At 39.0% G+C, this 24,362-nt stretch overlaps 1 protein-coding gene across 9 annotated transcripts in view; it reads left to right on the top strand.

The window, feature by feature from the left end:
- The window catches only part of RBFOX2 (RNA binding fox-1 homolog 2), a 296,039-nt gene that overhangs the window by 71,758 nt on the left and 199,919 nt on the right, over positions 1-24,362 (top strand). For all 9 annotated transcript variants that reach the window (XM_025398157.1, XM_025398158.1, XM_025398161.1 and 6 more), the window contains exon 2: positions 19,951-20,001. In XM_025398157.1, the coding sequence (XP_025253942.1) occupies positions 19,951-20,001 (51 nt within the window). The remainder of the gene's footprint in view (positions 1-19,950; positions 20,002-24,362) is intronic.

Here is a 24,362-nt window from a genome sequence, read left to right on the forward strand (position 1 = left end):
AAACAACAAAGTAACCCACGAGGGGGGGGGCCGCGCAGGGGGCGAGACCCCGCCCCCCCCCCCCCGGGGGGGAAAAAAGAAACAAACAAAAAAAAAAAAAAAAAAAAAAAAAAAAAAAGAATTTACGTGGTAATTATCAGGAGATCACTGAATTGATAAGTAATGAGCATTATCTTCGTTCTGACGAGGGAATTAATACAATAAAAGGAAGTTCAGGGACTTGCTCTGAGGACACTAGAAGTAGGTGGCAGAGAGTCTAGGTCAGAGAGTTGGCAGTTGTGGCCAGCAGGGCATTGGAAGCAGCCACAGCGGGAGGAAATAGAAAGGTCCAGTTTTACTCAGATCTTAATGGACTTAAGGATAGGCAGTATTGTGAACTCAAAGCATATAATAAAAATTGTTACAGTGATAGTTTTTCTCTATGGGGTAGGTATACTTTCAGGTGCTTTGTATACCTTGTTCCTAAACTTAACATCCTTGCAAGGTGTAGACATGATCACATATATTTTATAGACCAGAAAATAAAATTGAGGCCCAGAAAGGTGAGTAACTTGTCCTAAGTTGTTCCTCTAATAAACAACAGAGCTGGTTTAACATCATGTTCAATAGCAGTGTGAGTGAAGAGACCGTTATAAAACCAAATTGAAATAATATCTATCAATTAAAATAAAATTTATTTTGTCTATAATGACTGTTTTTGGGTAGAATTGTTAATTCAAGTTTGGACTGTGATAGTCAACTCAGATAGACTGTCTCAAAGAGACATAGCCTATCTCAAAGGGACTTTTTTGAAGTTGCAGAATGATCGTTTGAAATGTATTTCTTTTGTACTCTGAGGCTAATTAAGACATATCTTTGTTTTTTTAAATGCCAAAGCTTGTGAAGGCTTCAGTTTAGTGAAACACCAGTTTAGATTGAAATATCACAACACAAACTGATTTGTTGGTGGTTATCAATTGGCATATTTAGTCATAATGAGTATTCACATAATTGTGTCTGTTAGTCTGTTATTCCATTCAGATCCAGATGTAGATAATTATCAATGATTGCACAGAGTGAATCATATATTTAGACAGATTTCTAAGTTACGGTTGGAAGAACTCCAAATGAGAGGACTTGGGTTCCAGGCCCATTTTTGTGACCTTGGACATGTCACTTGAAACTCAAGGGAATGAACCTGAGTTTCCCTTATCAATCAAAAGGGAATAATTGTTATGAGTAGGAGGATGTGCTTGACACCAATTTCTGCTTCTTACTAGCTCTGTAACCTTGAGAAAGACATTTAAAACCTTGTGGTATGTTGGTTTTCTTATCTGTAAGGTCAGTCTGTGCTATGTGAATATGGTTGCAAGGTAAGGAGTGTGCAAGGAAAGTAGCTGAATTAGAATTAGATGATCTCTGTGGGTCCCCTCATCATCTGTGGTCCTGTACTTGTCAGAACTGGCTGTGTGTTGATATGTGGTGAAGTGTTACGTACAACTAAGATATTGTTTCTTATCATTATTGTTAACAGGGCTGCCCCATTAAAGAACAGGCACTGTGTAAGCTATGTTGCATGTATTATGTCAATTCTTGTAACAATCCTATGAGGTAGTATTCTCATTTTAAAATGGAAGAATTTGAGGCTGAGAGATGAATTAGCTTTCCACAGCCATAGAGCTAGTTGGTTACCAGAGACATGGATCAGTGTGATTGTAACAACTGTACTTTCCCCATATCTCACTGCACATGCTATTGTGACAGGCCAAAACTAGGACATGGGCTTATTATGCCACAAACTGCCTGTACCAAAGAATGGAATGACGACTGAATAATTATATTCTTCACCACCAAACACTTGCCGTTAAGGAAGGGGAGAAGCCAGTTTCACTTCAGAGTGTTCTTGCTGAAGTAGTAAAAATTATTACTATTACTAATTCTCCATCCTTGATTATGAATCTTTTTAATAATCTCTGTGACAAAATGGGTAATACAAATAAAGCACTTCTGCTGCATACTAAGTATGACAGTTATCTAAAGGAAAACTGCTTCTGTGATTGAGTTGCCAGCTGAACTTTTTTCATGGGATGCCATTTTTATTTGAAAGAACAGCTGATAGACTATGATATTCAGCGTTTTATTAAAAATGAATAAGGTGGCCAGGCGCAGTGGCTCACCCCTGTAATCCCAGCACTTTGGGAGGCTGAGGCGGGGGGATCACGAGGTCAAGAGATCGAGACCATCCTGGCCAACATGGTGAAACCCCATCTCTACTAAAAATACAAAAATTAGCCGGGCGTGTTGGCATGCGTCTGTAGTCCCAGCTACCTGGGAGGTTGAGTTGGGAGACTTGCTTGAACCCAGGAGGTGGAGGTTGCAGTGAGCTGAGATTGTGCCATTGTACTCCAGGCTGGGCAACAGAGCAAGACCCTGTCTTAATTTAAAAAAAAAAAAAAAAAAAATGAAGCGAGCCTGTCATTTCAAGGAAAACTGATATTTGTTGCCAATGATAAAATTTGAACTTTCAAGCAAAAACTAGAGTTTTGGAAAACTTGTATCCTGAGCTATGAGCTTGATAGCTCTGATCCTTAAAAGACTTTTCTGATGAGATTGGTGGTGATATTAGTGAATGTGAATTTTTTGATGTTCTGTAATGAGATGTGTCAACAGTTGGAAGATCTTTTTAACTTAGTGAACTTGTATTTTATAAATGAACAATACATAATGTTGCAAAATTATACATAGGCAAAAAAATCCATTCAAAGTATAAGACCAGTGAATTTTTATATTAACAGTATGAAAAAATTCATTGATAAGGTTTCACATGCTACATTGCAACTAACCTTTGGTACACTATTAAAGAAGCATATCTAGAGATAGGTGAAAAGACTATTAAAATACCTTGCCTTTTCAACATATAGATCCGTGGAATGCCAAACACCTTTCATATACTTCAGAATAATGTTGAAACAGATTGAATGCAGAAGCAAGTATGAGAATCCAGCCATCTTCCATTCCATCTCCAATCCCCAGGCCACAGTCTAGTACCGGCTTGTGGCCTATTAGGAACCAGGCCACACGGCAGGAGGTGAGCAGCAGGCACCACTGCCTGAGCGCCACCTCCTGTCAGATCAATGGTGGCATTAGATTCTTATAAGAACGCGTACCCTACTGTGAACTGCACATGCAAGGGATCTAGGTTGCCTGTTCCATCTAATGCCTGATGACCTAAGGTGGAACAGTTTCATCTTGAAACCATCCCCACCCCCACCCCACCCCCCATGGAAAAATTGTCTTCCATGAAACCAGTCCCTGTGCCAAAAAGATTGGGGACCACTGTTCTATTAAGTTGGATGTTAAAAATATTTTTAGAAATGTAAAATAATGACACTCTTCTCACTGGTTTCGAAACGAAACCATTTTCATAACATTTTTTAGACTAGCATAATGGTTTATTATTGGTACTTAATTAACATATTTTTAAAATTATTCCGTTTTAGTTTCTAATAGGCAAATCTCAGTAGTTATAACCACATAAACAAAAGCTCTTTGGAATGTTTGGTAATTTTTAAAAGTGTTAAGGTATTCTGAAATCAAAAAAGTTTAAGAATTGCAGCTCTAATTCTCTAATCTTTTATTTCAGTAGTGGTTGAGACCTCTTAAATTGGTTCTATAAGTCATGAATGGATCTTGACCCACAAATTGAAAGAGAGTGGGCAAGAGTTAGAGGATTGCATTGTGAAGGGAGGTGGGATTTTGCTGAATTTTGCTCGAGTTGATGTTTGAGAATATGCCAAGGTGTGAAGTAAATTAAGTAAAGTTTCTATCTGGAAATTAGCTATTTGTGGTCATCCTCCAAACCCCATTCAAGTCTTACCTACTGTGAGTTCTCCTGTTTGTAATTTCTTTATGCCTTTCTCACTTGATTATCAACCATGTACACTTGTTCTCTCTGGGCCATACATTTACGTTTTATTACATGGTTCATATTGTATTTGTTTACATGCCTCTTTCTCTTACTAGACTGTGAGTTCTTTGAGAAAAGAGTACCTAACTTATTTTCCTTTGCGTTCCTACCAAGTTCCAGACACATAAACGTCCCTCAGTAAATGTTTGCTGAAGGAATAAATGAGAAGGAAAAAGAGAATAACCAAGTGGGGCAAGGCTTGGGATATTTGGAACCTAATCATGTAAACAGTGGAGGGCCATTAGTATGGAAGTGTTATGAGTGGTGTTTTAGGTAGTTAACCCTGGCCCTGGTAAGAAAGCTGGGCAGGGGTGGATGGAGGCCAGCTCTTAGCTGGACCAGCCAAGAGACTCTTGTTAGAGTAATTTAAGCTTGAAGTGATCCAGGCCTGGATTAAGATGAGTGCTTTTGCCCTAGATACTAAGACATACATCCTGAATCCTGAGGAGTATTTACAAAATCAGAAACAATACCATCCATACTGCTTGACAGTTATTGTGTACTTGTGCTGAATTCTGTGTTAAGAGCTTTATGTCTGTTGTTTCATTTAATCTTCACAGCATCCCTGAGGTAGGTATTGTTGTTATCTCCATTTTTTTCGAGTTAAGTAAAAATAATACATGTTCATTTGTTGAACGGTTAGAAAATACAGATAAGAAACCTCCTCCCCCCACAAAGACATATATCACTCATAAATCCAAATTCAACACCAAGACATATGACCACTGTAAACATTTTGGGATATATACTTCCAGACTTAAAAAAATATATATATATGTTTGTGTGTTATATGTGCCTGAATATGAGGAAACCATGAATATAAGGCTTTATGCTGTTTTTCCATTGAAAGGAAGGGCTAACCTATTAAGCTTTTAGGGATGTCAAGGAAATAGGCAAATATCTACTTAGAATATGTATTAATTTATGTAATTTAGAAATATTTTTTCTTTTTGGGAAAAAATGTGTATAGGCTGTACTGCATCAGTATCTGTGTCGTTGCTTAGAACCACTTTGAGTCTTCAGTTTTCCAGAGTATATATTGAGATACAGCACTTTTTTGAATCTATATTTATTGCAGTCACTGATGATTTTATCTCAAGCTGTAAGTACTTATTCAAACAACAACAGGAAGTCTCTTCATTTGTACTGTGGTGTATACTGCATTGCTTTTCAAAAAAATGTTAATGGAGGTTAAATTCATGTAACATAAAATTAACCTTTTAAAAAAGTGAACAATTTGTGGCATTTAGTACATTCACAGTGCTGTACAACCACTACCTCCATGTAGCTCACATTTTTACATCACCCTCAAAAGAATCCCGTATCCATTAAGCAATCATCCTCTCTTTCCCCTTCGCTGCAGCTGCTGGGAGCCACCAATCTGCTTTCTGTTTTGATGAATTTACCTATTCTGGAGATTTTATAGAAATGGAGTCATATAATATGTGACCTTTTATGTCTGGCTTCTTTCATTTAGTACTGTGTGTTTTCAGTGTTTATCCATGTTGTAGCATATATCAGTACTTCATTCCTTTTTATAACTGAATGATATTCCTTTGTGTGTATATAGCACAATTTGTTTATCTGTTTATCCCTTGATGGATGTTTGGGTTTCTGTTCTTTGGCTATTGTGAGTAGTGTTGCCATGAACATCTGTGTACAAGTATTGGTTTGAGTACCTGTTTTCAGTTCTTCGGGTATATACCTAGGAGTGGAATTGCTGGGTCATATGGGAGCTCTGTATTTAACTTTCTGAAGATGTGCCAATCTCTTTTCCATAGCAGCTGCTCCATTTTACATTCCCACCAGCAATGTACAAGCGTTTGTCAATTTATTTTTAATGAGGAACACAATAAGACAGGGAAAGTAAAGAGAAAGTATGTGTAGCCTTTGAGTCTATTAGAGCTTTGTATCTCAGATTTTGCTGATGGACTTATTAAATATTTATTTAGCATCACTTCAGCACTAAGAATGAAATTTAGCTCAGGGAAATGAATCTAATCTATTTTAAGTGGTGAACAGACTTAGAAGTGATGATCATAGGAATGAAGGAATGGAAATTTAAATAGACTAAAGTTCCTTGAGGGCAAAGGCCTTATTCATCTTTGTGTCCTCAGCATTTAACAAAGTACTTGGTGTATTATAGGTTTTTTTGGGGGGTCTCCAAGACTACCCTAGGTCCAGTGAATTATCTAGGACTTACGGAACTAAGATGTAGTCCTACTTATAGCTATGCTTTATACTAGTAAAAGGCTATAAAGCAATGTCAGCAAAGAAAAAAGGTACATGGGGTGAAGTCCAGAGGAAACCTGACTCAAGCTTCCAAAAGTCCTTTCCTAGTAGAGTCACAGGACTTGCTTTGATTCCTCCAGCAGTAAGTTTTGACAGTGTTGTCTACCAGGGAAGCTTGTTACAGTCTTAGTGCTGAGATTTTTTTGGCTGGGGATGGTGGTGGAGGGGGAGCTGTTCACATAGGCACCCTAACCCTAGCACATATCAAAATTCCAGACTCCCAAAAGGAAAGCAGGCATTAACAGATAAGAGCCACTCTGATCGGTCTGGGGATAGAACCCTTGTAAAATCTTCAGTTCCCAGATACCAGCTAAGGCCAACCTTGCAAGCTGCTGTCTCTGAGAATAGCAGTCAGACCTGCTATGTTCATTCTTTTTGTACATAAATGTTCAGTTTCTTTTAAAAATGTGTTCTTAGGTCTGTGAAGAAAAATAAACACCATAGTAGAAAGCCAGCAGGGACTTTAATGTAAGACAGACCTGGATTTGTAATATGGGGGGAAAATTGTATAGTTTTTCTGAGCCTCAGTTTCCTTACTATAAAGTGATATATCACAGGGTTTTAGTGAGAATTAAAAGTGATAATGTTTATAAAACACTACGCATAATGTCTGTCTTACGTATAGTAAGTAGCTCTCAACATTTTTTTTCAGCTCACTTGTATCAGTCCAGGTCCAGCCAGGAGAGAGAGACTACACAGTACTTTGGACAGGGAATTTAATATAAAGAACTATTTACCACCAGGCATGGTGGCTCATGCATGTAATCCCAGCACTTTGGGAGGCCGAGGTAGGCGGATTACCTGTGGTTGGGAGTTCGAGACCATCCAGACCAACATGGATGGATGGAAGGAAGGAAGGAAGGAAGGAAGGAAAAGGAAGGAAGGAAGGAAAAGGAAGAAAAGGAAAGAAAGAAAGAAGGAAAGAAAGGCATTAGGGCATGGGGCACGCATGAGGGATGTGAGTTGTGGGAGGGAGAAGGTGCGTTCTGACTGAATTCCACCCTGAATGTCCTCAGGAGGAAATATGTTTGGGGTCTTTCTGCCTTAGTGACCACCAGGGCAGCAAGCTGAGAGAAAGCCAGATGGAATCTAGCTGGAGGCGGGGGCATGTGCGTGCTTCCTGGGACATTCATTCAGCTTTGCTGCTTGTTTGACAATTTTTGGCCAGGCTCGGTGGCTCATGCCTGTAATCCCAGCACTTTGGGAGGCCGAGGCGGGCAGATCACCTGAGGTCGGGAATTTGAGACCAGCCTGACCAACATGGAGAAACCCCGTCTCCACTAAAAATACAACATTAGCCGGGTATGGTGGCACATGCCTGTAATCCCAGCTACTCAGGAGACTGAGGCAGAAGAATTGCTTGAACCCAGGAGGTGGAGGTTGCAGTGAGCCAAGATCACACCACTGCACTCCATCCTGGGCAGTGAGCAAAACTCTGTCTCAAAAAAAAAAAAAAATGGCTGGGCATGGTGATCCCAGCAATTTGGGAGGCCAAGACGGGTGGATCATGAGGTCAGGAGATCGAGACAATCCTGGCTAACACGGTGAAACCCTGTCTCTACTAAAAATACAAAAAAATTAGCTGGGCCTAGTGGCACGCGCCTGTAATCCCAGCTACCTGGGAGGCTGAGGCAGGAGAATGGCATGAACCCGGGAGGCAGAGCTTGCAGTGAGTCAAGATCACCCCACTGCACTCCAGCCTGGGTGACAAAGCGAGACTGCATCTCAAAAAAAAAAAAAAAAAAAAAAAAAGAATTATTTATCATAAGAGGAGATTGAAGTGATGAGAAATTGGCTCTTAGGAAGAAAACTAAATAACAGCAGATACGGATCTGCTGTATCTAAAATAGCAGATATAATGTAATAATATGATTGATGCGTGATAAAATAGAATTAGTATAATAGCAGCTAAGCAGCTAGTCTGGGACCGAAATGTCATACCCAAAGAGCCATCTCCCTCAATACCACCAAACACTCCCTGGCCGAGAGACTGAAATCTGAGGGGCTTTGTTGGAGAGGCATGACTTTGACTCTCAGAATGGCGGAGAAGTAAGTCCCTATGGACCTTTACCAGCAGAACTTGCTGGAAATCTGTCCTTTTGAAGTTGCCAAAAACTACCCTCTAGGATACTTGGGGAAAGCTCTTCACAAGGAGTTGTTTCACTAGAGGCACTTTGCCATATGACAGCCTGAAAAGGGTTACTGAGGGAAGCTACTAGCTGCTGGCTGCTGTCCATTGTAGGAGCTAGGATAGAGGGAAACTGCTTATCCTGTAGGAACCTGCTAGGCAAGCACAATGGGACCTGGAAGTGAAATGCTTTCTTCCTACAATGTATCTCTTGTGTCCTCTGTGGATAAAGCTTGACATCATGCATGCTGGCAAAGGAAAAATATTTAAAGGGCCCAGGTTCATTTTCACACAGCGGGCAAAAAGGGTAAATTTGGAGCTGACAATCAATTAATCGATAACCAGCATATAGATGGAATGGATGTTTAATTCTAAATCCTCAGAAAACAGGAAGAAGATGGCAAATGGACAGAGATCTAAGGAACCTCAAAAATAAGTAAGACACATGCAAAAAAAAAATGAAGTTGGACCTTACGTCAATACCAAAATTAACTCAAAATGGATCAAAGACCTAAACATAAGAGCTAAAACTATAAAACTCTTAAAAGAAAACTTAGAGTAAATCCTCATGACCTTGGATTTGGCGGTAGATTCTTAGACATGGCACCAAAATCACAGGCAAAAAAGAAAAAACAGATAAATTAGACTTTATCAAAATTAAAAACTTTTATGCATCAAAGGACGCTATTGACAGAGTGAAAAGGCTACCCACTAATGGAAAAAAATATTTGCCAAAATATATCTCATAAGGGATTAATATCCAAAATATATGAAGAACTTTTACAACTCAATAACAAAAAAGCAAATGGCCCAATTATAAAATGGGCAGGGGACTTGAATACACATTTCTCCAAAGAAGGTGTACAAATGGTCAATAAGCACATGAAAAGATGCTCAGCATCACTAAGCTGTAAAGGAAATATAAATCAAAACAATGAGATAACACTTCACACTCATTAGGATGAACATACACACACAGTAACAAGTTTAAGTAAGAATATGGAGAGATTGAAACTCTTGTGCTTTGCCGGTGGAAATTTAAAATGGTTCAGTGCTTTGGAAAACAGTATGGCAGTCCCTTAAAAAGTTAAATATTGTCACTGTGCAAGCACCATAGAATTACCAGTGATCCAGCAGTCCTGCTTCTGAATGTTTACCCAAAAGCATTGAAGGCAGGGGCTTGAATAGATATTTGTACACCCACATTCATAGCAGCTTTATTCACAATAGTTAAAAGGTAGAGACAACCCAAGTGTCCATCGACAGATGAATGGATGGACAAAATGTGATTTTTACGTACCACATATTGTAGGCTGCCATACAGTGCTACGCACATAAAATTGTCTTTTCATTTAATTTTAACACAATAATATTATTTGGACTCAGAAGGAAATTCTGACACATGCTACAGTATGGATGAACCATAAATATATGGTAAGTGAGATAAGTGCAGTGAGCTGAGATTATGTCACGGCACAAACAAATACTGTTTGACTCTACTCATGTGAGGTACTTAAAGTAGTCACATTGATGGAGACACAAAGTAGAATGCTGGTTGGCAGTGGAGGAGGGAGAGAGGAATGGGGAGTTAGTGTTTATTGGATGCAGCCTTTCAGTTGGGGAAGATCAGAAAGTTCTGGAGATGGATGGTGGTGGTTGCACAACAATATAAATCTACTTAATGCTATAGAATTGTGTACTGAAAAATGGCTAAAATGGTAACTTCATGTATATTTAACCACAATTTTAAAAAAAGGAAACTGCTAAAGAATATTTATAGTATGATCTTAAACCTCAGCACTAGAAAAGATAAGATTAACGGGGAACTTTATTTTTTTAAATTTTAATTAAACAAATTTTTTTGAGACAGTCTTGCTCTGTTGCCCAGGCTAGAAAGCCGTGGTACAATCTCAGCTCACTGCAGCTTCCACCTCCTGGACTCAAGCCATCCTCCCACTTCAGCCTGTCAAGTAGCTGGGACCACAGGTGTGCGCCACCACACCTGGCTAATTTTTAATATTTCTTATAGACCCGGGGTCTCCTTGTGTTGCCCAGGCTGGTCTCAACCTCTTGAGCTCAAGCAGCCTTCCCACCTTGTCTTCCCAAAGTGCTGAGATTACAGGAGTGAGTCACTGTGCCTGGCCAGAATTTTATTTCTTATTTATGTACTTCAAAATATAATTTTGTCATCATGATTGAATTTTATTTTATTTTTTAAATGCAAGAAGAAAGCGGATTTGTAAAGGAAATTGAAAGAACTGAGGGTGTTAGCCAAACAGGAATTGATGACAGCAGAATGGACTGTCTAGTTGTATGAAGCATATGTTGTCATACCTGGGCTGTATGATACGGCCTTTTGTTCTGAGGCTGCACATCTGTACAGCATGTGGCTGTACTGAATACTTTAGGCAATTGTAACACAATGTATCTAAACATGGAAAAGGTACAGCAGAAATACAGTGTAAAAGATAAAAATGATGCACAGGTATAGGGCACTTATGAATGCAGCCTGCAGGACTGGAAGTTGCTGTGGATGAGTCAGTGAGTGAGTGGTGAGTGGATGTGAAGGCCTCGGGCATTACTGTACACTACTGATGACTTTATCAACACTGTACACTTAGGCTACACTAAATTTGTACAAAATTATTTTTCTTTAACAACAAATTTGCCTTAGCGTACTATAACTTTTTTACTTTATAAACTTTAAAAATTTTTTTAAGTTTTTGGTTCTTTTGTAATAATACTTATCTTAAAATACAAACACATTATACAGCTGTACAAAAATATTTTCTTTGTATCCTTATTCTATAAGGTTTTTAAGATTTTTAATTTTTTTTTTTTTTTTTACTTTTTAAACTTTTTTTTGTTGAAAGCTAAGACATAAACACACACATCAGCCTAGGCTTCCACAGGGACAGGATCATAAATATGCTTTCCACCTCCACATCCTTCCCACTGGAAGGTGGTAAGGGCCAGTAACATACATGGAGCTGTCATTTTCTGTGACAACAATGCTATGTGCTGGAACACCTCAGGAAGGACCTCCCTGAGGCTATTTTACAGTTAACTTTTTTTTTTTTAATAAGTAGAAGGAACGCACTCTAATGAAAAAAGTATGGTATAGTAAATACATAAACCAGTAAAATAACCACTTATTATCTTTATCAAGCACTGTGAACTGCACATTATATGTGCTAGACTTTTATATGACTGGCAGCACAGTAGGCCTGTTTATGCCAGCATCACATAAACACATAAGTAATGTTTTGTGCTATGACAGTTATGATGTCACTGCGATGGGAGTTTTTGGGAAAGAGTTTTGCTCTGTTGCCTAGGCTGGAGTGCAGTAGTGTGATCTCGGCTCACTGCAACCTCCACCTCCTGGGTTCAAGGGATTCTAGTGCCCTCAGCCTACTGAGTAACTGGGATTACAGGCACTCATCACCATACCCAGCAAATTTTGTATTTTTAGTAGAGATGGGGTTTCGCCATGTTGGCCAGGCTGATCTCAAACTCCTGACCTCAGGTGATCCTCCCTCCTCAGTCTCCCAGAGTGCTGAGATTACAGGTGTGAGCCACTGTCTGACCAACTTCATTATAGTCTTTTGGGACTACCGTTGTTTATGCAGTCTGTTGTTGACCACAGTATTGTCATGTGGCCTTGACTGTATATGTCACAAAAGGCAGAGTTTCTTTGGTCACTTTAGAGCTATTCTCATTCATTCTGTCCTTGAATACTAGAATCAGTTTACAATATCACTAGGTTTTGAACACCTTACAGTGAGGCAGAATGGCCATTTGGCACATATTCCTAAAGAACTGATGTGGGTAGAGTAAGCTAAGAAAATTAAAGGTTGGTTATTTGGAAATGTGCTACTTTGTGGGATTTATTCCCATAGACTATATAATTTGCAACGGATAGACATAGGGGTTGGGAAGGAATTCTTTTTGAGCTTCTCCAGTATGTTAAATATTGTGCCAGATAAGCTTCACCTGATCATCTCACTTAATGTCACAACTTTATGTGGTAGATATTATCTGTTACACAGCTGAGACAATTTAGGGTCAGAGATATTAAGGATTTTGACTAGAGTCACATAGTTAGAAAGTGACCTAGCCAGAATTTGAATCTGTATCACTGACTTTCAAGGTTCAGCCCAACCTTTCTATTGCATGATGGCATGATGAAAGGAGTTACATATTTCTATAATATAACTAGTAGTCTAAGGTGAATACTTTATATGATTTGTGGGTCAGGAGTTCTAAATTCTGGGTTCTCTTTCATATCTACCTAGTTTGAATGACTGTGGACAAGGCACTTCTCTAAGTCTCAGCTTCCTCACCTGTAAAGAAAAGGGGTTTGATTGGTTATTTCTTAGACACCTGTGACCACTAGTGAAGAAACTGTAGTGTGTTTCAAAGATAATCTTCGAGAACCCAGTAAATTCCCTGTGTCAGGTTTTACCATGAAACATGCTGCTTATACCAGGTCATTTTTAATTTAAAAAAGGGGGGGAGCAGTAAATATGGAGGGAGTAGTGAATGTAACAAAGAACTGTCATTGATTGTCTTGCCTTGATGTGGGGGTAGAATGAGTTTTTGTGTAGTGAAAGCTTAGTTTACTAGTTAACAGTTGGACCTCATGTTGGGACCTTGTTATTAGATACTATCAGATTTGTATCACTTATAAGTCTTCATCTTATCTCTAGGTATTTTGAACTCTTATGGTTTGGAAGCAGAATGACACCCTGTGGTCACTTAGCAATTTCTCTTCTTGAGGCTGGGCACACTGGCTCATTCCCATAATCCCAGCACTTTGGGAGGCTGAGGCAGGAGGATCACTTGAGGCCAGGAGTTTGAGACTCTCTGAGCTCCTCAAGGACAAGAATGCCAGCACTATGTTTCTCAAAGCAGTTGTTCAATCCACTCTTACTGAATAAGTGAAGAATTCTTCTGCTTAAAGAGATTTTGCAGATGTAGTGCATATAGGAACATCTAAGCAGTCAAAGAAGAATATAAAAGTCAGATGCTATTTTTCTTGCTGTGTATCACTTCTCTCAGTATCCACTGTACATTCACATTCACAGTCCATTGGCAGCTGGGTTTTTTTTTTTTTTTTTTTTTTGAGATGGAGTCTTGCTCTGTCGCCCAGGCTGGAGTGCAGTGGCGCGATTTTGGCTCACTCCAGGCTCTGCCTCCTGGGTTCACACCATTCTCCTGCCTCAGCCTCCCGAGTAGCTGGGACTACAGGCGCCCGCCACCACACCCGGCTAATTTTTTGTGTTTTTAGTAGAGACGGGATTTCACTGCGTTAGCCAGGATGGTCTCTATCTCCTGACCTCATGATCCGCCCACCTCAGCCTCCCAGAGTGCTGGGATTATTGGCGTGAGCCACTGCACCCGGCTAGCAGATGGTTTTTTTTTTTGATAGTTACTTAAGGATTTTTCTGTTGCACTGTCACATGTCCACTAACCAGAAGCTTCTAAATGATTTTAATTGCTGACCTCTTAGTTAATAAAGATTCTTATGACTGGTATTTTATTTCTTATGTATGTAGTTTTATTTTTGAGCAGTCCCTGCCGAGACAGAGTCAGTTTCTTTCATTCTTAACTTAGTAGGCCAGTAATGCTTGCTTACAGACATATCGCAACTAAAACCTTTTCTTTTTGGACTTTTAACACATCTGATTTCCATCTCTTCTGTTCCAGTAGGTTTCCTTGTAATTCTCTCTCTGCTTTAAATGCCAGTTATTGTTTTTATGCTGATTAAACACTCAGACTTGCATATCATTAGATAATGATAATCATCCCTGACCAAACCAGGCAAATCTTTCCCACTATTAGGCTGGCACAAAATAATTGCGGTTTTTACCATTACTTTAATTTTGCACCAGCCTAATAGTTGTCATGAAGTAGTAGAAGTGTTGGGTGTGGAATCAAGACCTAAGTCTGGAGGCATTTCAGCCACTGCCATTAGTTATTTGATAATGAGCAAATCACTTAAACTGTCTGAATTTCAGTTTTGTCATCTGTAAAATAACATTTATAAAACTTGTTTTATACATTGTGAGGACTAAGTGAGATATATAGTTGGTTTTATAAGTTATAAAACATTAAGAAACACTGACAACAGCTTTATTCTAAGTCATATGTGAATTTTACACAATGTAAAATTTGGGTAAAACATGCTCTTTCAACCTTCCCCAAATCTTACTCTTCTCCTTGGAGGTAACCAGTATTAGAAGATTATTATATATCCTTCTTTATCTTTTCTATGCCTTTAGTTACCTTTTTTTTTTTGTAAAGAGATGGGATGTTGCTGTGTTGCCCAGGCTAGTCTCAATCTCCAGGGCTTGAGTGATCCTCCTGCCTGAGCCGTCTGTGTCACAGCTAGCCATTTCTGCTTGAGCGTTCTGTTCTGCTGTCATTTAATATGACCTGAGGTCATTCATAAAGATTTTACCTTATTTTAAAACTCGTGCAGATGGAATGTTGAAATTTTGTAATAATTGATAACGCTATTACCTTGTTATTAATGGAAACTGAGGTTTTTTTCTTGTTTTTCACTATCGCAAACTGTTTTGAAAATCTTTGCACATGCTTCTTTGTCTAGATAGAGATGTGAAGTTACAAGAAGGTATATGCATTCAATATTTTGATAGTACTGTCAAATTACTTTCCATAACAGGGTCCCAATATACTTATATTCCTACTGTTAGGTGTGAGAGTATCCGTTGACTCATCTTTTTGTCTATTTATGGTGTTTCCATTTTTGCTAATCTCATAAGTGAAACATGGTATCTCAAATCTAAACGAATGTTCATAGGCAGCATGGTGTGAGCAGAAAAACCATAACTGGAAACAGTTCAATTATCCATTAACAGGAAAATAGGACAGATAAGTAATTTATTTGACATGTTTATAGTTTATAAGAGAATACTAAATGGCAATCATAGTTAGTAAAATAGTTATGTGCGCTAGTGGAGATGAATCTTATATAGTATCAAGCAAAAATGCCAAATTATTAAAGAATACCTGCAATAGGATCCATGTCTGTAAAATTCAAAATCATGCAAAATTAATGCATGTGTAAGAGACGGATATATGCAAGGAGGGCTTGAGAGTTCCAAATAGCCTTAGCTGAGAGGTAGGAAATAAAGAAGAGTAATGCTTTGCTAAGGCAGGTGGAGGAGTAAATCCATTTCCTCTGACACATCTCTGTGCAACCTGTTACAACCAACTTTTCTATTGAAGTTTTTGACAATACTGGCTTATACGAATGTGATCTTTTCCTTATAGGACTTTTTTTTTTTTGCATTGTTGAACTCCAGGATTTCATGGAATATGGTTCATATGGGGGATGTCCTCTCGGAGTGATGAATTTCTGTTAATATGCTTTTGGGATTTTTGATTACTTTCTTAATGCCCTTCTCAGACAATCATGAAATGTTTCTTGTAAGGGGATAATATGGAATGATTAGAAGGGATGAGACCTGGAAAAATGGAAAGAACAGGGGCTTTGTAGTCCAGCAGATGCAGGTTGGCAGTTTGACTTTCCCATTCAATATCTATGTGTTATCGGGCCAGTTACTTACCTTCTCTCAGTTAGTTTCCCCAGTGATAGGAAATGTATTTTTGTATACTGCTATATTAGCTCATTCTCTTTGCCTCTATCTCTTCCTCTTCCCCTCCATCCTGGAACTGTACTGATTAGGTGCTCAATATCGGGGGGTTATCATCATCATTGTTAAAATTTGTAGAGAATGGTGCGTGGAAGTAAATTTGTAGAATCCAGAACAAACAAAAGGCACTTGTGCATTTCGGAAGGAGCCTTGTTCTTTTGTTAAAATCTAAACTGCATGTTTCCCCTATAAAAATCAGTATGAAAAATAGCCAACATTGCCTATAACTATTATTATTTTAAAATAATTTAATGAGATATAATTCACAGATCATAAATCTCACCTTTATGAAGTGCTTTTAGTGTTTCAGTGGTTTTTAGTATAATAATGAATGTGTGCATCCATCACGAATGTCTAATTCCAGAACATTGTCATCTCCCCCCAGATAAACCTCGTAGCCATTAGCAGTCACTGCTCGTTTCTTCCCGCTAGTCCCTGGAACCACTAATCTATTTTCTGTCTCTATAAATCTGCCTATTCTTGACATTTCAAACGAATTGAATTATATCATTTGTGGCCTTCTGTGTCTGTTTTCAAGCATGGTGTTTTCAGTATTCATCTGTGTTGTATCTGTACTTTATTTTTAAAATTACTGAATAATATTCCACTATAGATGTACCATACTTCATTTATCCATTCATCAATCGACGGACATTTATTTTTTTCCTGCTGTTTGGTTATTATGAAATAATGCTGCCATGAATATTCATGTGTATTATTTTGTGTGGACATATGTTTTCAGTTTTCTTAGTTAAATACCCAGGTGTGGAATTGCTCGGTCATATAACTCTGTTTAATAGAAGGACTATCCAGCTGTTTCCAGAGCAGCTGTACCATTTTACATTCCCACCCGCAGTGTGGAAGAATTCTGATTTCTCCGCATCTTTGACAATACTTATTGTTGTCTGTCTTTTTGATTATAACTATTCTGATGAGTGTGAGTTTTATCTCAATGTGGTTTTGATTTGCATAATGACTTATGATATTGAGCATCTCCATGTACTTACTGGCCATTTGCACATCTCTTTTGGAGAACTGTCTGTTCAAATATTTTGCCAATTTTTAAGTTATTTGTCCTTTTGTTCTTGAGTTTTAAGAGTTCTTTATGTATTTGGGATACACATTCCTTGTTAAACATATGACTTGCAAATATTTTCTCCCATTCTGTGGGTTATCTTTTTATTTTCTTGTTGGTATTCTTTGAAGCACAAAACATAATTTAAATAATTTTTGTTTTTGTAGAAGTGGGGTCTCATTAAGTTGCCCAGGCTGGTCTTGAACTGGGCTCAAGAGACCCTCTCACCTTGTTTTCCTAAAGTGCTGGGATTACCAGTGTAAGTCACTGCACCCAATCTTAAAAAAAAAAAAATTTTTTTTTTAAGAAAGTGTGCTTACTCTATTGTCCCAGGCTAGAGTGCAGTGGTGTGATCATAGCTTACTGAAGCCTCAAACTCCCAGGCTCAGGCGATCTTCCTGTCTCAGCCTCCTGAATAGCTAGGACTGCAGGTGTGTGCCACCATACCCAGCAATTTTTTGAAATTTTTTGTAGAGATGGGTTTCACTGTGTTACCCAGGCTGGTCTTAAACTCCTGGCCTTAAGCAGTTCTCCTTTGGTCTCCCAAAGTGCTGGGATTACAGGCATGAACCACTGCACTCAGCCAAAAGTTTTACATTTTGATGAAGTCTGATTTATTTGTTTTCCTTTGTCGGTTGTGCTTTTGGTGTCACATTGAAGAAACTGTTGTCTAATCAAAGGTCATGAAGATTAGCTCTTATCTTTTTTGTGGGGTGGGGTTCCAACTTCATTCTTTTTTTTTTTTTTGAGACGGAGTCTCGCTCTGTCGCCCAGGCCGGAGTGCAGTGGCGCAATCTCGGCTCACTGCAAGCTCCGCCTCCCGGGTTCACGCCATTCTCCTGCCTCAGCCTCCCGAGTAGCTGGGACTACAGGCGCCCGCCACCATGCCTGGCTAATTTTTTTGTATTTTTAGTAGAGACGGGGTTTCACCGTGTTAGCCAGGATGGTCTCGATCTCCTGACCTCGTGATCCACCCGCCTCGGCCTCCCAAAGTGCTGGGATTACAGGCGTGAGCCACCGCGCCCGGCCTCAACTTCATTCTTTTACATGTGGATGTCCAGTTGTCTTAGTGGTGTTTGTTGAAAAGACTGTCCTTTTCCTTTTGATGACACATAACTGTAAGGGCGTGTTTCTGGACTCTTAGTTGTATTCTGTTGGTTTATGTGTGTATCCTTATGTCAGTATTACCCTCTCTTGATTATTGTTGCTTTGTAGTAAACTTTGGCATCAGGAAGTGGGAGTCCTTCAACTTTTTTCTTCTTTTACAAGATTGTTTTGGTACCCATGATTTTTTTTTTAAAGGCAGTTTTCCTCAGTGTCTAATGTGCTTTCTTTGAGGAGACTATAAATAATTAAAATGTCCAAAACAGGTTCATAGGAATAGATAAAGAGAACTTGGATTGTCTATGATTGCTTCAGTGACTGAATTCCTACACATTTTTCTGGTTATTTAGCTCCGTGTATTTATTTACACATTCTTTTGGGTGTCTACATGTGTTAGATACTGTGCTAGATCTCAGGGAAATCATGATGAACAAGACACAGGGTCTCTGCAGTGAGCTTAAGTTGTCTTCGGACTTTCATGCTTTTGACTATCAAATATCTGAATATAGTCAACCTACCAATTAGTGGAAAGTTTACTCTATTGTTATATTCAAAAGTCCTATCAATGAAAATTTCTTTTACGCTATTCTGCTAGTAGGAATGAAAGCACAAATGAATGGAAGAAGAGGATGAATATGTAAGTAACGATGTTGAGCACTTTGAAAATTACAAAAGCACTGTGTGTTCTCATTTACTCCTTTGTGTGCACATATATCTTCCCTCATTTAAAAGTTCCGTTGAAAGCAAGGACCTTGTTTTTATTCGTCTTTTTTACTCCATCAGTCAACTAACAGTGCTTGGAAAATTTTAATATTAGTATATGTTAACTGAATGATTGAATGGGTCGAATAAGCTGGAAATGAGTGTTCATGTTATATGACCTTATACTAAATTAGGGTTTGCATAGCTTTTATTAGCTATCATCCTTGCCCTCAAGGATCTTGATTTAGTGGTTTAAAGTGAAGATGAGACAGATACTCAACATGATATACCTTTAAAAAATAAGATTAATTAGAATCATAAATAACGTAAAAAAGTAAGCTGCACAAGTAAGCTAAGTAAATATTAAATATTAAGAGGAGTCATTTAAGTCCATAGGATGATATAGAGTAGTAGAGAAAGTCTTGAACAGAGGTTGAATTTCATCCAGATTTAAGAGAACTGAGGGGATAAAACAAAAAATAAATAAATACAAAAGTAAAAACTGAGGGGAAACAGGTTGATAGAGACGAGGACCTAGAACTTTTCTGGGTCAAGAGGCAGTTCTCAGCAGGGTTGGTACTTGTCCCCTTTCCATCCAGAGGACATTTGGAAATAAACCAAGAAGTTTTTAGTTATCCTAGTGTTTAGGGGTGCTAGTGGCTTACTGTGAGTTGGGACTGGGGATGCTGAAGTCCCACAGTGTATGATGAAGTTAGGAATTACTCTGACCCCAGTCTCAGTAGCACCCTGCCTAAGATGTACTGGAAAGGAAACAGATTTAGCTGTATAAGGAGGAAGATAGTTTTTCTGAATAGTGCTCCTAAGCAAATACTGTTTTTTGTTTTTGCCAGTGTAGAGGCTTAACGAGGAGATATATACACTTAGGTAGGGTGGAATACAGTTAATGGAACATTTTAGGAACCAGGGCAGGAATTTATAATTGATCAGTTTGGATGATTTTGATTATTCTTAACATTTTCTTTCATCTCATAGTTCGATATTTTTCTTGTCTTTCTCATAGAACGAGCCTCTGACTCCAGGTTATCATGGATTCCCAGCGCGGGACAGCCAGGTTGGTATCTGCTATTTGTAACTCAGATGATGTATGTGTGTGGTGTGTTTCATCAAAGGGTTGCTGTGATAGAGAACATTTCCTGAAATTACTTACTTTGAAAGGGAATGTGGCTTGTTTCAGCAATGAATGTACTTTTACAGATGTAAATTAAGCATATTTTAAAATTCTGTAAGTATTATGTTATTAAAATTGTGGATATTATAAGAGAAAATAATTACTCAAGCACAGTCACGATTGCTTTTGTATTTTCTTCTCCAGGCTACATAATAATTTTTTGACCTGGTTTTCTCGATGCCTCATAATTCTGAATGCTGGACTTGTCTCTTTATTACCTGCCAGTTAGCCTCTGCCCGCACAGAGTTTTTGAGTCCTTGTAATGATCTGTAGCAAGAAAATTCCATTCTCCTCCCTGGGGGAATTCAGCCTTATGGTTTTAATCAGGGAAGGCTTGCTTGAGAAAGTGAAGTTTCTGCCGCCTTTCTTTGTTAGATGGGAGGATGACTGGAAAAGCCCAGGCCCTATTATGGGTCAGAGCAGAACTGCTTCCTACGAGCCACCCTCAGTATGGTTTAGGCAAGTGTATAAAATGCCTTCCCTATCTTTTTGCTGTTTGAAGACTTGAGCACATGACGTTGAAGCAGAGCTAGGATAGAAGAACAGGTAAGGCTTCCTCTTAGAGAAATGGTGTGACTTAAATCACCTTGCCTCCAAAAGAAATTTGTCTCCTTGCTGTTTGGAGATATTGACGTTATTCAGGAGATTTGAAAGGGTAGCTCCTAGAAATATCTTGGAATGCCATTATTCCTTACAGGGTTGTCCAAAAAAAAGCTACCATTGTTCTACTTGTCCAAGGGATATGAGTTATAGTGCTAAACGAAAGAGTTCATAGTGTCCTTTCCAGAAGTTCACTGAATCTCATCAGAGCTCCTGAAGCGGATCTTAAAAACTAGGATGGTCGGCTAGGTGCGGTGGCTTACACCTGTAATCCCAGCACTTTGGGAGGCCAAGGTGGGTGGATCATGAGGTCAGGAGTTCGAGACCAGCCTGGCCAACATAGTGAAACCCCGTCTCTACTAAAAATACAAAAATTAGCCAGTCGTGGTGGTGCGCACCTGTAGTCCTGGCTACTTGGGAGGCTAAGGCAGGAGAATTGCTTGAACTGGGGAGGCGGAGGTTGCAGTGAGCTGAGACTGTGCCATTGCATTCTAGCCTGAGTGACAGAGTGAGACTTTGTCTCAAAAACAAAACAAAAAACAAACAAAACAACAACTACAAGAAAACACAAACTAGGATGGTTGATAATCAGTAGTCACCTGTTTGCAGGCCTTTCAGATTTGAGAGTATTTGTCCAATTCTTGCACTTTTGGTGCTGAGTTGATGTCAGATTGGCCCCAGATAGGGCATGGAGAGAAGAAGTGTTGTTATCTCTGTGTTCATCCCCCACTGAGTTCATCACTGTTGATATTGAAGATGAAAGCTTTTGGTAAAAGATAGGGCCATTTATCCCAAATCTAAAGAGAATATAAAGATTTATTTGTTTTTCTTTCTGCTTTGTGTCTGTGCTAGAGCTTCTCTAAGCTGGGAAACTTATGCCCTTTGATAGTACTTTTATATCTTAGTCATATATCAGAAAAAAACTCTCATACCTGGAGATCCACCCTACGGAGATTCTGATTGGGTAAGTTAAGGTTGGGCTTACCCATTCAAATGTTTATAAATCCCAAAGGTGATTCTGCTGTGTGGTGCGCTTGAGAACTGCAGTCCTATGGGCTGCTTTAGAGGTAGTGACAGTTTCTGTTTCATCCTGTACTTTTCACCTAGGACATGTAATAAAGGGGTCATGGTTAGTCTCTTAATCTAGTCTTGCAAACTAATGCAGTTACTTTATTATTTATAAAATGTTGCTTATTCTGGATTTAGGAAGGTAAAGCTAATTGATGTAAAGTCTGAGTTTAGAAGACTGAAAGGGTACTGTATTCTTGTGGGGATTACAGATCAATAAGGAGCTAAGCAAAAAGAGTTAATAGGAATTTATTAAAGCCTAAAAAAGTAGTCTCTTTGATTGTACCTACTTTATTTTTTCTTTCTTTTGCAGCAGGGGCCCACTTCTGTAACCTGCACATTCATTACTCATGCCATCTCTGCTGCAGGCCTGTTACAGCCCTTTGCCATGGTTTAAAGCTGCTCATTTACTTTGAGGCACATTCTGATGGTGACAGGTTTATTTTAGTTTATTTTCATGGGCTTTATTTTGTACTCTGGTTGGATCTTTGAATTAGAGATCTTAGAGTGTGCAAATAGGCAAATATTGAATAGCTGCTTGTTGTATTTGATGAATACAGAATCCAAATGAGTACTGCTAATTAATGCGCCTAACCTTGTGAACTCTCACTTTGTGTTTTGAGATTTGGGAGGCATTTATCAGCATGAAACACTGGTCGCTGAACAGGCTGAGCTGGCGGAAATGGAACTTGTGATCTTTATGTCTCCTCAGCGTGGTTTTGGCTCAGCAAATCAAGGAACTGGGGAATGGGGTGAAGGTGAATTTTAATTGTGCCTTTATTTGCTTTCCCTTTTTTGTTGTTGTTGTTTTGGTTTGGTTTGGTTTGGTTTTTGAGACCAAAACCAAAAGGGTCTTGCTCTGTCGCCCACACTGGAGTGCAGTGGCGTGAACATGGCTCCCTGCAGCCTTGACCTCCGGGGCGCAAGTGATCGTCCCACCTCAGCCTCCTGAGTAGCTGGGGCCACAGGCGTGTGCCACCACACCGGCCTGTTTGCTTTCCTTATTCTTTCACTGTTCCTTTCTAAATAGATAAAAACCGTCTGCAGACAAGATTCTTATCAGTGGCTGAATGGTGATTTTAAAAGAGGTAACTCTTTTGATTGCTGTGGACCACTTTCATGGTGTTTTCTCATCTTATTCTTCCAAACACCCCTTTTGAAGTAGATGAGGCAAATATTCCCTTTGGAAAGATAAGGAAATTGAAGCGCACAGAGGTAAAGTGACTTATCCAAGGCAACAATTCAAGTAAGTGGCTGAATAAGAACTGAAATTTGTCTTCTGTCTGAGGGTCCTTTTCTCTGTACTGGAGAATTATTTATTGACCAGAGGAAAATGTGGTCATGTGTGAATGTGCCCATTCACTCATTTACATTATTATAAAGTAATGTGGGGGCTTCATAGACTTCTTCAAGCTCAACCACAGACGTAGAAGTCCGTGACTCCTGACTAAAGATTATTACTACTGAGTTTGTTAGCACCAAGTGTACCACCAGCATTTCACTTTTTTAGTGATTCTTTTATCATATTATATACAGTCCCAATAGCACATTTGAGTTAAAAACCTGAAGGAAAGGAGCAGGGAAAACCACCTGCCACCTCTTGCATGTTTATGCACGGTCACCTCAGCCTTTTTTCCCGATCTGTTAAGAAGCTTTATGGGATGACAATCCATTGCTTTTAGAAAGCACTCTGAGCATTTCACTATACTTGCTAATGTGGTTTCTCTATGCAAGTGGAGGAGACAAACACTGTTCCAGTTTTACATAAGTGAAAACTAGTTCAGAAAAGTGAGAAATTTTATCTAAGGCCATGCAGGACCAAGTGCAGTGGCTTACATCTATAATCCCAGCACTTTGGGAGGCCGAGGCAGGAGGATTGTTTGAGCTCAGGAGTTGGAGACCAGCCTGGGCAACATAGCAAGACCTTGTCTTTACTAAAAATAAAAAAAATCAGCCGAGTGTGGTAGTGTGTGCCTGTAGTCCCAGCTACTTGGGAGGCTGAGGTGGGAAGATCGCTTGAGCCTGGGAAATTGAGGCTGCGGTGAGCTATGATTGTGCCACTGCACTCCAGCCTGGGCGACAGAACAAGACCCTGTCTCAAAAATAAATGAATAAATAAATAAAGCCAGGCAGGATTTTAGATTGATGATACCATGTAGTGGTTTAGATTCCTAGTTGACTGTTTATTTGTGATTTATGTGCATGTGCTTAGGCATGTTCCCAGGCCTTGATTAAGGCTGGAATGTTTTATGGATTTGCAGTATTTTTAAAGTGGGAGAATACTTGTGTGCATCAGCTCTAGGGTTTTTATATAAGAAGAACTTAAGAGCAGCAATCTGATTAGAAGAGGGCTTTGTTCTGCACAACGGGCTTCCTGTTTTTGCTAAGATTGTTTATATGGGATGGCTCTTAAGGGTTTTCTGGAAAGTGATGGGGGTCCTAAGGCTGGCCCCTTGCTCACTCTTGGTGCAACAACTTTATGTCTGTTATAAATAAGGTGACCATATAAACTTTAGCATTCAAGTTTGGGCACTTTTGAGAATAAAAAGTGATGCCAATAATTAGTTTCAAACAGT

The sequence above is a fragment of the Theropithecus gelada genome, chromosome 10, assembly GCF_003255815.1.
Source record: "Theropithecus gelada isolate Dixy chromosome 10, Tgel_1.0, whole genome shotgun sequence".
NCBI classification, from domain to species: domain Eukaryota; kingdom Metazoa; phylum Chordata; class Mammalia; order Primates; family Cercopithecidae; genus Theropithecus; species Theropithecus gelada.